This window comes from Fundulus heteroclitus, chromosome 7 (assembly GCF_011125445.2).
Source record: "Fundulus heteroclitus isolate FHET01 chromosome 7, MU-UCD_Fhet_4.1, whole genome shotgun sequence".
Classification (NCBI taxonomy): domain Eukaryota; kingdom Metazoa; phylum Chordata; class Actinopteri; order Cyprinodontiformes; family Fundulidae; genus Fundulus; species Fundulus heteroclitus.
In genome coordinates this window covers 22293402-22307391 of record NC_046367.1, presented here as the reverse complement: position 1 = coordinate 22307391, position 13990 = coordinate 22293402, and the positions used below count along the sequence as shown (strand labels likewise).

General features: G+C 40.6%; 1 protein-coding gene across 4 annotated transcripts in view; it reads left to right on the top strand.

The window, feature by feature from the left end:
• The window catches only part of gsk3ba (glycogen synthase kinase 3 beta, genome duplicate a), a 52531-nt gene extending 41169 nt beyond the window's left edge, over positions 1 to 11362 (top strand). For 2 of the 4 annotated variants that reach the window (XM_012875097.3, XM_012875096.3), the window contains exons 9-11: positions 6775 to 6961; positions 7411 to 7509; positions 8366 to 11362. In XM_012875097.3, coding sequence (XP_012730551.2) covers positions 6775 to 6961; positions 7411 to 7509; positions 8366 to 8436 — 357 coding nt within the window. In that variant the 3' untranslated portion in view covers positions 8437 to 11362. The remainder of the gene's footprint in view (positions 1 to 6774; positions 6962 to 7410; positions 7510 to 8365) is intronic. The other 2 variants (XM_021322823.2, XM_021322824.2) reach the window with 1 other exon arrangement.
• The last annotated feature ends 2628 nt before the right edge of the window (positions 11363 to 13990 follow it).

The window sequence follows — 13990 nt, the reverse complement described above, 5'->3', positions numbered from 1 at the left end:
TGCCGTAATGCGATCGACCATTTAGATGCAGATTTCTCATCCTTACATCCATGGTGAAAATCTAACGTTTCCACCAAATTCCCAAAGGTGCTCTGGTGGATTGAGATCTGGTGACTGCACTGCAAAAACAGAACTAAAAATAAGTAACATTTTGAAATTAGTGTATTTGTCCTTGATTTCCGAAGGTAAATAATATTATCTGCCAATGGAAAGAGTCATTTTAACTCTGAAATAAGATCATTAGATATACTGCACTTGAAATAAGTTGATGGAGATGAGTTCTTCCTATTTTAAGTGCAAAAATCTTATTCCATTGGCAGACTATCTTATTTACCTACTGAAATAAAGAACTAATACACCAATTTTAAGAAGATTTGTACTTAATTTGGTTCTGTTTTGCAGTGTAGGGAGGTCATTGGAGGACAGGGAACTCATGTTATTCAAAAAGCCAGTTTGATCTGATTATGAAGTTTTTGCCATGAGAGTCTAAACCATGGCTGTAAAGGGATGGGTACCTGGGTAGGCTGTGGCGTTCTCAAACGATGCCTATTTTGAACTAAAGCAGCCGAAGCGTGGCTGGGAAATATCCCCCACACGGCATTAAACCACCACCAGCCTGAACTGCTGACAACCGGCAGGAAGCAGCCATGCTTTCATGTCGTTGACCCCACCATCTGAATGTTACAGTTGAAATCTTGCACTCAGAGATTTTATACTCCAGACCTTGGTTCTAACAAGTTGTGAAATTTCTTATCTCTGCACGCCTGGCACCAACAACTACGGCCAACGTCTCCAAGTCACTTAAACTCCCCCGTGCTGAGGCCCGGTTCTTCACCCACCGCACCTTGATATCTAAATGCGTTGAGTTGCTGCCGGGTGACCGGCTGGATTGCCATTTGTGTTAAAGAGCAATGATACAGGCGTACCTAATAAAGTGGCCGGCGAGTGTCTGTGTTTTTATATTGAGCCTGATTTGCTGTTGCCTTGCTCACCTTTGCCTGTATTTGCCAGCACACATACAGCGTTTGTATAAGCTGAGTGTGTTGGACAGAAAGTCGTGAATCATCACTAATGCCTTTGCTTTTTACTTTGATTGAGACAAATGTTCCTGAGAGTGTTGTTCAAAAGTTTTCTTCAGACTCTCTAAAAGAGTTTTACAGTTTTTCTGGGGAGCTTTGCTGCGTTTTCTCTCATTTCCAATACAGTTCCTGAACATTTTCATGAAGATTATTGGAATTTTTTGGTTTATTTTTAAAGATGCAAGCCACTTTTTTGTGAAATCTTTAAAGAATATCAAGAAGAACACTTTTAAAAAAAAAAAAAAAAAAAAAGTGATATTCACTAAAAACCTCCTATAGATGTTCAGCTGAGGATACATCTCTCAGCTCCTGTGTCAGATCTTTTCCATTTATCTCAAAGGCAGCTTAATAATAATGAATAATTATCTTTATTTGTTTGAAACATAAATTCCAGTGAAACTCGCCATTTAAGCCAACTCTTAGGAAGCTATGGGCTGCCACTGTGCTACACCTGGGGAGCATTCTGGAGCTAAGGGTCTTGCTCAGGGGCCCAGAGGGGCAGACCGGGATTGGAACCCAGAACCTTACATCCTGTCCAGACCACACCAGTCCCCCGAATGACAGATTCTGCTCAGACTTATTATTGATTTCACACATAACATTAAAGGTTTTCACACATGAATTACAAACTAAATGAATTACAAACAACGTCGCCGTAACAGCCTCTATGGAAGCCTCGGAGTATCATAAATGTGTACATGTAAACACGTCCTCCATGTATTAGCTACTGCTAATAGCTAATAGCTACGGTCCATCCATCCATTATCTAACACGTCTGTCCCCGTTGGGGTGGTGAGGAGTGCTGGTGCCTATCTCCAGCTGTCAATGGGCGAGAGGCGGGGTACGCCCTGGACAGGTCGCCAGTCTATCACAGGGCATAGCTACGGTCATCGTGTGAAATGGGTTTTGACTATGTTGCCATGTCTGCTTGTTTTTTTTTTTTTTCTAAAGTCGTTTGTAAATTCTGTGAGTCGCTTATTTGGGCTCTAAAATAAGCGACTATAAACACCAGTAAAGAGACCCGGCCGGTCTTGCTGCTGTACTACAGACCGCGAACGGGCCGGCCGATATACCTGTTGTTCATGGACATGTTCTCAAGGTGTGGTCATGGAGAAGAGGGTGCTTCACCATCACATCTTTTAGTGAATGATGTGGTGGTTCTGATGGTTTCTTCACGTAATACTGCTGAGCGTGAAGCGACCGGGATCAGAGTCACCTCCTCTTAGTCTGAGGCCATGGTCCTCAACTGGAAAAAGTGTATTGACTCCTCTGGGTTGGGGTGAGTCTCAGCCTCAAGTACAGGAGTTTAAATATCTTGTTTTGTTCAAAAGTGATGGTACAATGGAACAGGAGATGGACAGACGGTTGGCGCGGCAGTATTGTTGGCACTGTCTGTTGTTTGAGTTTAAAAGCAAAGCTCTCGATTTAGCGGTCTGTCTACATTATGGTCCTCACCTATGGTCATGAGGAAAGAATCATGACCAATAGAGCAAGATCCTGGACACAAGCGGCTGAATTAAGCTTCCTCTAGAGCTGGGATGTCACTCTTTCTGGTATTTGGCCACTTTTGGCATTCATAACAAAAATGTGAAAAAAAAAATTCCCAGTTACATAAAAGTAGTACCCCTAGGCCCAGTTTATACACTTTAGCTGCAAAAAAAAGGGGGGAAAATGTTGATGTTGGGTTGAGTTACACTAAACTCTCACCATTCTGCCTCACCATTACTCTTTTTGGACATTTCTGGGTTGTTTTAATGTGTTGTGGAAAAACTGACGTCGTGGCAGGATGCTCTTATTAAACAATAAAAAAAAAATCAACATTCACTATAGGAGGTACAGTTTTAGCCAGTTTATACACTTTAAGACAATATGTGCCTCTACTTTATGACATGATATGCCTATTTTGTCTCTTGAGGGCCCGATAAATTACCTTGATGGGCCAAATTTGGCCCACGGGCCTTGAGTTTGACGCATGTGCCCTAGAGGGTGGCTGGGTTCAGCCTTAGAGATGGGGCCGCTGCTTCTCTGCATCGAAAGGAGTCAGATGAAGGGGTTCAGGTATCTTAGGATGCCCCCTAGCTGCCTCCCTTTGGGAGTTTTCTGGACAAGTCACATGGGAAGCAGACCCCTGGGACGACCCAGAATGAGCAGGTAGATGAGAGGGATGTTGGCATCTCTCTCATGGACCTGTTACCCCCACGACCCGATACCGGATAAGGGGAAGACGATGGATGTATGGATGTTAGTCTTCTGTAAAAACTTGTTTTCTAAAGTAGATGTCTAGCAATCAATCAATCAATCAATCAATCAATCAATTATATTGTCAACTACAATTTGCAATTGCAATCAAAAATTCAGTTCCAGTACAACCGTCCATCACATACACTTAACAAACATCTTGGGGGAACGATTGACTGAGGCCTTGCGTTGCCAAGGAATGCAGCCAGTCGGCCGCTGCTATTTCAGCGCAGCCGTTAGGGGCGTTCCTCGAAACTGCGTAATTTTAAAGGCAAGAAAATAAGGTTGTCAATGATCAAAAATTGTTTAAAAAGTAAAATAAAGATAAGTCAGTGTTAAAGCAGCTATAAGTCAGATATTTACTCTAATAAGATCAATAAATTTCATTCTCATTTGCCACCTGGGATGGAAGTAACATTCCCTGTAAAAATGGGTCCTCTTCCATCCCGTTTTTCTATTTTCAAACCTACAGGTACGGTCCAAAACTACTTCAGTTCATAGTGTAGTTTGTGTTTACTTCCTGGTTCCTGAGCCAATCATAGGAGATTTCCCAGGGTTCGCAACACAGAGCGTAGCATTTGGTATTTTATCTTGGCAAAAGAGCAGCAGCCTGCTAACATGGAAGCCAGTAAGAGAAGCTGACCAGAAATGGAACAAAATACAACATCATATACCTCTCCTGTGTATGTAAAAAGTCAGAAAGGTTTCACACCGTTTAAAAACGGCATATTAGATTGATTGTACCAATTTGAGCCACAAGGTGCCAGTATTACCTATAGCTCCTTTAACATTAGGAAATAAAAAGCTAATGTTTTTTCTGTTTCTTCTCCTGTTTTTCACTTTAAAATCCTCTCAAACATAAACTCACCGCAGATTAATAGTCCCTGGTGCTGAACTTTAGTACTAGTCTGGGTTGAGACATGTCCGAATAGGATTTCAGCCATCTTAAAACAACTCCAGTCCTAAAAATGTCATTGAGGTTCCTGCAAACACTAATCTATAAACTTTTTATAGACATATTATTTATTTCAAAGTTAGTTTTTTTCCCCAACTTCATACCATCACTTTCCCAAGTGAAAGATGTTACTACCAAATGGAAAATGTTAACATTATCTGATCCAAGTAAATATCTAATAGAAAAGTAAGGCTTGGTAAAATGTATGTTTCTTCAATGAAGTTTAAATAAATAGCAGTTTTTTTATTATTTGTGTTCAGATCTGCATCATTGTCTGCTATTGGTAAAATACTTTTACAAACTAAACCACATGTTTCATTGAAAAACACTTTACCCAGAGGTTAAGACCTAAAACATACCACAAAATGTTTTGTTTCAGATGTGGCAGCTAATAAAAGCCAAGTGTTGATCTAAAGTTTATTTAAAAGATTTATTTTGAGACATTAAAATTTCTCTAAACTGGCACTGAAAAGTGAAAATTTGAGTCTTAAACAAGGTGGGATTTTAAAAGTGAAAGTTATATATTAACTCTGTGATGAACTAGCTGGTCAGAGTGAAGTGGCCTATTAAGCATGAACAACAGATTTCTATGAAAATGTTCAGGTACAGCCAGGTGCTTGGCAAACAATAAGCTGAACATGCATACACTGTTCAGAGAAAAAATTATTTTAAAGACACAGCAAATATGATCTAAAAAGCCTGTAGCCCGGACCTAAAGTTGAAAAGAAAAGTGAGGGATGATTAAAGACTATGTAACGTATTTCATGTTAATTGACAAAAAATTACCATGAAACATCCTTGTCAAAATAATTTGCGGTTCTTTTCTGTGCTGTCCTTTCAACAGCGGGACAAGAAAACACTCATTAAGCTAAAATTTGAAGCTACCTTTTAACTTAATATCTTCTTCATGTGATTATTATTATTAGCCACTAACTGCTGCCTGGGGAGTGAGAGGCATGGACATTTGTGAGCAAAGTTTAAACCATGTTTTGGATCAGCAACCGCTTTACAAAGCTGTTTCCATGTTTTCTGCAGGTTGGATCGATGTGGTTAAAGATCTTGACCTTCTCCAAGACTTTTATCTTGTACTGTGAGACATAGACTATAAATATAAGAGGCAGTAAGGAGTGAATTAACATTTAGAAATAAATTATGAATGAATGAATTATTTGCATAAGTAGTTTAGCAAATTAATGTGTCAATAAATGCAACACAGTAAAAGAGAAACTACTTATTAAATAGCCGATCAAATGTCAGGCCTGAATTGGTGTTTTATTTCAATCTTTAGCTGTTATAAAGCAGGCCAGTTAAGGTGAATGCCTTAAAACTTGGTGCCCTGGTAAACTGAAGTTTTCTATCAGTCAGAGTCAACAGGAGATGGTAAACTATCCCGACTAACAGCGCTTTACTGCTAAATCTGCATCATGTTGAATTTATTTATCAACATGACAAAAAGTAGCCATTTCTACTTGCTCCTTCTCAAAACCTGACAGGCAGAATGACGCTCAGTATCTACTTCCTGGAGGTTTTACCTCAGCCAATAGGAGAGAAGCTGAGGCGGTTCCAAAGACCGCCCCCTTGTTCTCAGTCCCGCCTCCTTTGGTTTTACTTTTCCAGGTGCTTGTTGCGACAAAAAAGACAAAAGAGCAAACAAGGGATATAAAACAGAAAGATGGGAGAAAATGGGCTCAGAGAAATCTGTTTGGGGAATAGAACAAGTATATATTGGGAGAGAAAAAAAAATTTTGTTTAAGAATTACGAGGACAAAAAATCTAATCAAAAAATTTAAAAATAAATAAATAAATAAAAAGTAAAAAAGAAATAAAATGACTTGGGAAAATATATTACTCTATGTAATATATTTCACATGTGTCAAAAATAAAACAATAGAGAGAAAAACAAAACGAGAATAATAAGAAATTATAACATGATTTCAATTGAAATGTCCAATTTTGACTGACATTGTGATCAGAATTTGATTTTGTTGCATTTAATGGCACATTAAATGATTAACTAAACTAGTTTTTGGGCAAAAGTAATTCATTTATTAAGTTATTTATTTAATTATCAATTTACTCTTAATTATGGCAGGATTGGTCCTCCATAGAATTAGGACTGAAAATGTCTGGAAAAAAATATGGAATCTGATTCCTTGCTTGCTTCCTTCCTTCCTCCATAAATTCCTGGTGAACTTTAGTATTTTATATTTTAAATTGAAATAATGTAAAAAGCTGAGTGTGGAAAAATATGAATTTCTACAATAGAGCTGTGTGGGAACCACGTTCTAAGGCCGCTTGTGGTTGTTCCCTGCAGCTGCATTCAGCTCTCAGTAAAAGTACTTTTAGAAGAATTTCGAAGTCTTGCTTAATATTGCTGAAAACGTGTAAATTGCTCCTCTCCAGTTTTACATTGACTGGCTGTGTGCCTCTAGATGTGCGTTAATTGGCTTTAAAACGATGACCAATTCTAACACGTTGCTGCTGTCTCTGACTGCGGTTCAGGTCTTCCGGCCTCGTACGCCTCCGGAGGCCATCGCCCTCTGCTCTCGCCTGCTGGAGTACACGCCCACGGCGCGCCTCACCCCTCTGGAGGCCTGCGCCCACTCCTTCTTTGACGAGCTGCGTGACCCCAACATCAAGCTGCCCAACGGCAGAGAGAAGCCATCGCTCTTCAACTTCACCACCCAGGGTATGCTGTACAGACACAAGCTGTTCATTTGAGGGTACAAGATTGATTCTTTTCATTTGATTCATTTTTCTTTAACCTGTAAACCGAATCTAATGCAGTTCTTGGCCAGGGTAAAAAAGCCTCATATTTAAATTATTGCAACGTTCATGTTTAAAGTCTGACTACTGCAGAAATATCAGCCATAAACAATAGGGAACCTTTGTATTTGTTCTTGAGAAAGTCTGTTAAACTCTATAAATATTTTATTCCTGATATAATAATTAATATTAATGAAAGAATAAGTTGAAACGTGCAGCTTTTTCCCCAAGTTAATCCTAAATCCAAACTGGGCACCCCAGCCATGTTTTCATGCGTGCCGCTCATAGAAATGCTCCGTTTCCGTTTTTTTTCTGGGTTCGGTGAAGCTCTGCAGCAGCATGACCCGACAACTTCTGTCCGTTATCTTTCAGAGCTATCTAGTAATCCCTCTCTGGCCTCCATACTCATCCCTGCCCACGCCCGCAGCCAGGCTGTGGCCTCCACACCAACCAACTCGTCTGCCACCACAGGTTAGAGCCACGCTTCTTTTTATTTTATTTATTTTCTCCTCTCCATTTCGTCATTTACTACTTACGGCTTTGCATTCGGTTGAAATTGAGCAGATTTCAAACCAAGTTGAATCTATTTGACCTTTAATTTTTCGCAAATTACTGAAACAAATTAACTTTTTGATGATGTCCTAATTCATTGATAATTCACCTGTAGGTTAAGTAGATTTTATATTGTATTGAAGGTGGACAGATGTTTAAAAAAATTATTTATCGACCTTTTAATAGAGCTTCTGGCACTGATTCATATTTATTAAACTATTGATGACCTGAGTACATCTTTACCTTTAAAAAAAATCCCTGGATTAATGCTTATAAATAGTTATTACAATCATAATGCTCAGTTTAGGCCTGTTTTTATTAAAAAACATGGAATAAGAGTAAACTGAACGTATAAAATTTCATGAAGGTAGAAAATCTGCTGTGATAGGATTAGCACTTACTAGGGGCTGTAATGACCAGAGGCTAAACATTGATAAATGATATTCATTTGTGGTAGAAAATATTCATTTAAAAAGTCAACTAACTAGAGGATTTAGTCAGTGTGTAGTTAGTTAGCTTTTTAGCAATAAATCTGATCCTGTCGGAGAGCCTGCTTGTTTCCCTTTGAATGGCGCATCATTTGTAAGGAAACGCATTTGTGGGCGAGTAAGTGGTTCGTGCCAAATCCTCTCTGCCGATGCTGAAACAGGTGGAGGAATAAACAGTTTTGCAGCTGTGAAATAATCCACAAAACACAAATGTTTTAACTTTTTGTGCCCAGTCCGATTTAACGTGTCTCCAAAGTAACTTTCGCCATTTTTCTTCCTACACACAGACGGCAGCAACACGGAGCGAGGTCCCAGCACCACCACCGCGTCCGCCTCGGCCTCTAACTCCACTTCCTGAGCCTGCAGACCTCACTTGCCCCCCCTGTCCCTTCCCCCCCCCCGCCCCGGTCTCAGCCCCGGCCATACAGCCTCTCCATTGCGCCCCCTGGCCAGGGGGTGAGCTGTGATCAGCTCTGCTCCTGGCAGCGACGCCGAAGCGAGCCGGGGCTCAACAGCGACACAACAGCCCTGAGACATGACCACACGAACCCAGCCCTCCATCTCCTAAACCCCCCTCCCCAATAAAAACCCTGACCCCCCCAGCTGTCTGAACTCTCCTCCTCCTCTCCGCGCTCTTTTCACAGGGAAACATAGGGGGCAGAAGCGTTGACGACTACAAGTATACTGTACATGTATACTCAATGCTAGCCTCCTAATATTTCTAAGAGGACAATCTGCGAAAAAAAAAACAAAAAAAAAAGTATTTTGCCATTCTTCCCCAACCCCCCCGCCTCCCGACTGTCCCTCCCCCCCTCTGTAATGTACCCAACTTTGCATCCTCCTCCTCCTCCGGTTCCTCCTGTAGTGCATGACCCGAGTACAGTAGGATCAACCGGGGAGGGGGGGGGGGGGGTGGCCGCCACGCCCTTTCACCTCCGCAGACCAGGCATGAGGCTCACGCACGCGTATTACACCCTCAGACACACTCACATCCTCTCGCACACGTTGACGCATGGTGACGGTGACGTCCGCCCGGGGGGGAAAAGCCCGGACGGATCGGACGGTTCGTTTCCTTCGACCTGGGGTTGTTTTCAATTCGTCGGCCTGTTCTCGTCGTTTTAATTTTATTTTTATTTTGTCCTCGTGGGTAGTGTTTTGCCGGGGGGACTGGTGTGTGCGTGTGTGTGTGTGTGTGTGTGTGTGTGTGTGCGATGGATGTGACGTGTATCTGCTCCTGTGTGCTTGTATAATATATACATACAGTACAAACAAGCATACACACAGTTTATATATTACTTTTCTTTCTGTATAAAAAGTATATATAGATATATGTATAATAACGACAATGGTTCAGAAATCATTTATGGCGAGCTCATATCTGGTAGAGTAGTGGCAATATTTGCTGCTGCCTAAAGACAGATTTAGAAAAGTTGATGTTTTATTTGTTTGTTTGTTTTTTTTGTTTTTTGTTTTTTTGTTCCGTTCTTGCTGGAGTCCAGCAGCAGCTTCTCTCCTCTCCCACGTCGCGTGTATTAAAGGCTGTAGGTGGACCTAGAGCACTCGCTTTATTCCTTTTTGCCTTGGACTCTGTCCGTAACAGCGTGAAAGAAAGCGCATCGTCTCGACGAACCCGTTCTCCTGTCCGCACCCGCCTCTCTCTCTCTCTCTTCCAGATGATCACAGGTTGTCGTTTTTTTCTTTCTGCGTTCGTTTTTCCGACGAGCGCAAGCGGCGCTCTTTAAAGTGTTAGCCACTCTCCATCCTCGCAGCACAGTGCATCGAGAGCTGCTCGGTACAAGACCGACTGTCTTTAGTTACCAAGAACACTCACTACATTTAAAAAAAAAAAAAAGAAAAGGAAAAAAAAAAATGAATTTGTATATACAGTATAAATGCTCCTCACCAAAATTCTGACTTGTACGTCTTGTATCTTGTTTTTTATGTTATGATTATTATTTTATTTTTTTTCCCATGTTGTGTTCAAGGTATGTATATACGCTGACCCATGTACTGTTTATGAGCAAAAACAAAGAGTTGGTAAAGAGAAAAGAAAAGAAAAAAAAAAAAGAATCGGGGCAGAAGTCATATTGTTTATGGATATTGTTAGATGATGATGATCAGCTTTATCCAGCCATATGTTCAATCTTACCTGTACAGTACGGTAGATATCAGCTGTATTATTGTAACAAGAACTAGTCATGTATAGTGTAACTATAGTTTGGAGTGCCTTTGCTTTCATACACCTTCGCCTTGTCTCCTCCGTCACCCCCCCCCCCCCCGGCCCCCCCTCGATGTCGTAACTCTCCCCTTGGTGCTGTTGAACGTCCCGCCACACGGCGCCTCCGCCTCCTCATCGCTCCCGTTTTTTTTCATTCATCGCACACCTCATGTATTATACAGACATTAATTGTAAAATTCTCCCCCCCAGTTCTCCCTCAGCTGAAGATACACTATAGACAGGTGTTTATTTTGATAGATGTTTTATCACGGGCGCACACGTGGACTGGTGAGGCAGCAGGAGGCCTCGTAATACTGTACATATAGACTACAGTAGAGATTCAGTATCGCTCACAGTGTTGGTTCTGTTACCAAAGCCGAACGTTAACGTAGTTGTGATGAGCCATCCTCAGAGGCAATAACTCTCTTTTTTTTCTTGTTTTTTTTTTTTTTTTTGTCCCTCCCCTACGTCTGGATATTTCTGTTGACTGTTTCTCGTCTCTGGGCTGCATATCTTGAAAACGTGAAGAGGGAGGGTTGGGGTATGGGAGGAATTTAGTAGCACCATGTGGGGGGGTGGTCGAGTCATGTAGCCTCTCTCCCAATCTCCTGCTTGCTGTAATTTTGCATTCATAAACTTGTTGCTTCTCTCCACCAGAAGGTTTGACCACTTTACCCCAACCCTTACCACCCAGTTCAATGAAAACAAAAACAGTTACCAAAAACAAAGCGAGTATATATGCTAGCGTCATACGTCGTACTAGCATATGTACTAGCCGTATGCTAAATGGGTTTAACTGGGGTTAAAGAGACAGAAAAAAAAGTAAAAAAAAAAAAACTACTACCAATACATCCTGTATAACAGTACTACTACTTGAATGCCTCTGTTTGTGACTGAAAAATTTCGTTTAGATTTTTCTTTTTGTTTGTTTTTGCTCCTTTTGTTTCTGTGAAGGTATGCTAAATGTGCGCCTCTGTAAATATTCCCCCCTGCGTGCTCCGAGGAATAGTTCCCTGGTACTGTAATTTGCAACAAATAAAGAGTAGGATAGCCTGGAAATGATCAAGGTATGTGTCTCCCTGGTTTTCTTTTTAGTGCTTGTTGCTATTTTTAGAAATCTTGAATTTACACCACCCTCAAATACAAAAATCTGATGAGCCTGAAATAAAGTTTACCTTAAAGTTCCTGACATTTGATTTTGATCCTTTTGAAGTAAAGTCACCGTTTGCAATGGCATAAGTCAGGAGGAGTGTTAAAACCGAGAAAACATTTTCAGAAATATGTTTTATTAATTAGCCAAGAATTGCTAAGCTGCACACAAAAAACATTTTTTTCAAAGGAGAAAAAAAAGGTTTCATTGAAAATGTCTTTTTTTTTATTGTCCATTCAACGTAAATGGTTTAATTCCTGTGTTTAGAACTCCGCTTTTGTGATGTTTAGTCATAACTTGATGTAAAATAGTAGCCTAAACTTACATTGATAACCAACAGTAACTCAATAGGTACATTAAGCAAGTGTAGAATACCAAACTATTGCACTGTTTAAAATGTATAAAAACTATTTTCTGCAGCATTTGTGAAATGACAATACCTTCAACTAGTTTTCAAACACCAACATCACATTGACTTTATGCAACAACAAAAAGCAATAACTCCAAAAAGTGTTTTTGTTTGGTTTTACCTCCGTTCTTTTAGTGTTCGGTTAGAGCAATCTAGCCTGTTTTGTGCTTGAAAGAGTGCCCTGAAGTCGGGTTGAATGTCTGATGTGGATTTGAGTTCAGCAGCCAAGTGATCATCACGGAGAGAGGATCTGGGTTTGTTAAACTCCATCACTGAGAACGTTTGTACACAAGTGTAGATGGATGCTAAGAGAACCAATATCCTCTGAGCGGTCCTCAAGTGTCCACTCTTATTCCTCTTAGTGAGGATTAAAGCTCTAACAGCAGATTATCAGACTGCAGATCAATAAACCCAAGCTAAGAAATCACAGGGTGCATCATACACACCGTGTAGTAGAGTAAAAGTCATTTGAATTTCATTCAACTGTTCTGAAGTCTTTAGAAAAAACTCGCTGTGCAGTGGTCCTAACGTGGAGGTGATTAGCTAATATAGTCTGACATCCTGCAGTGTTTGCATGTTGCCCTCTAATTGAAAGAAACTTCAACTTTCTCCTGAAAGCTGTCACCAAGCTGTACATTTGATGACAAACTGGGTCTTGCATTGCAGCAGATGTAGTTAAGTTTGTGCAGTCACACCAACATTAAAGGCCAGATCCTCCATTCAGTCTGCACCTGAGAGCTCTGGGATGTCATTGCCTGCTTTCTCACAAAAAAACAACAAATCTCTTTTAGATCCCATATTCTTTTAAGGACCCTTTCCAGGCTGAGCCATGTCACAGCGGTCTGGAAACCTTTGTCAATTTTCACCGTCATGCTCCTCCAACGATGAATCAAACTGATTCAGTGCCCTTATTTTAATTGCAGGAACAACATGGATCATTTTAGCACCAACTTGCACATTTCTAGATGAATAATACATTGCAAAAATATCAGTTCCTGTACTGGGTTAATCACTTTGTCACACAAAAGTCAACATTTTTCCCCATCAGATTTGGACCACCATCGGTTGCAACACCCCCCAGCTGGTCCCATTTAAGTTGCATTCCCTTGGAAAATGAAACTAGAAACTGGGAATGGGGTAAACCCAAGTAAAAAAAACCATTCCAGTTAATACAGTCGGAGAAGTCGGTATACCAAAAATATAAACAAAAAAACAAAAGGTTTGGATTCCAATATAGCAATGGCTAGGAAAGCTGTTGTTTTGTTCATAGTACCTCTTATAAACGTCCTTTAAAGCTGTACTTTGCATGTGCAAACATCACTTTTAATTCGCTCGGTTCAGATTTGCAGTCGCTATGCATGTAACATTGTTTTCAGATGCACTCTTACAACTACGTCTTGTAAAATAAACATTTTTATCACAGCTTACTGTTGGATCCGACAATCAGCCTTAAAAAAAATTCTCAGACTTTCCAAGGGGAAAGTCCAACTATAGCGACCATTACAGTTGATTTTTCCAAATGAAAGCTGGATTTCCGAGTTTCGACTGCAACAAAAGTCCCGGGGAGTTCATCAACATACAGAGTTAATTAACTGGGTTTTATCACGGACATCACAACCTTTTGTCCAGAGCCAAAGGAAACAAGACAAAATTGTCAGCTGAGGCACCAAACGCCCCTCAATGTTCTTGATCTACCTCGTTATGGGATACCTCCAGAGAGACACGTTTGTGAATGCATCTTTTTCTCTGTGCTTATTAGTACTGTAGACTCCACCACACAGTCTTTAATAAACTCCAAATTAGAGAGTGGTTCGCCATAACTAGCAGTCTTGTGGGACATTACAAAGCTGGTCCTGACTGCTGCAACCCTGGAAGAGCGGAGCTTTCTAAAAACGTCCTTACTGGATGCAGATAGGCTAGCAGATCCTCTCATGCTCTGCATCAATCACAATCTTGTACTTCCCTCCATGTTTAGGCTCTCGCATTGTAATCCTTAAACACTACTTTATGTTGTCCACACATTAGGCACACAGCCCTATGGTCAATTTCAGTAAATACATATTTAGAAGTCCCTGCCTTGTTCATTTCTTGAGAAACATTCAGAAAACAGTAGTGGCTTTCTAGATAAAAGCCGT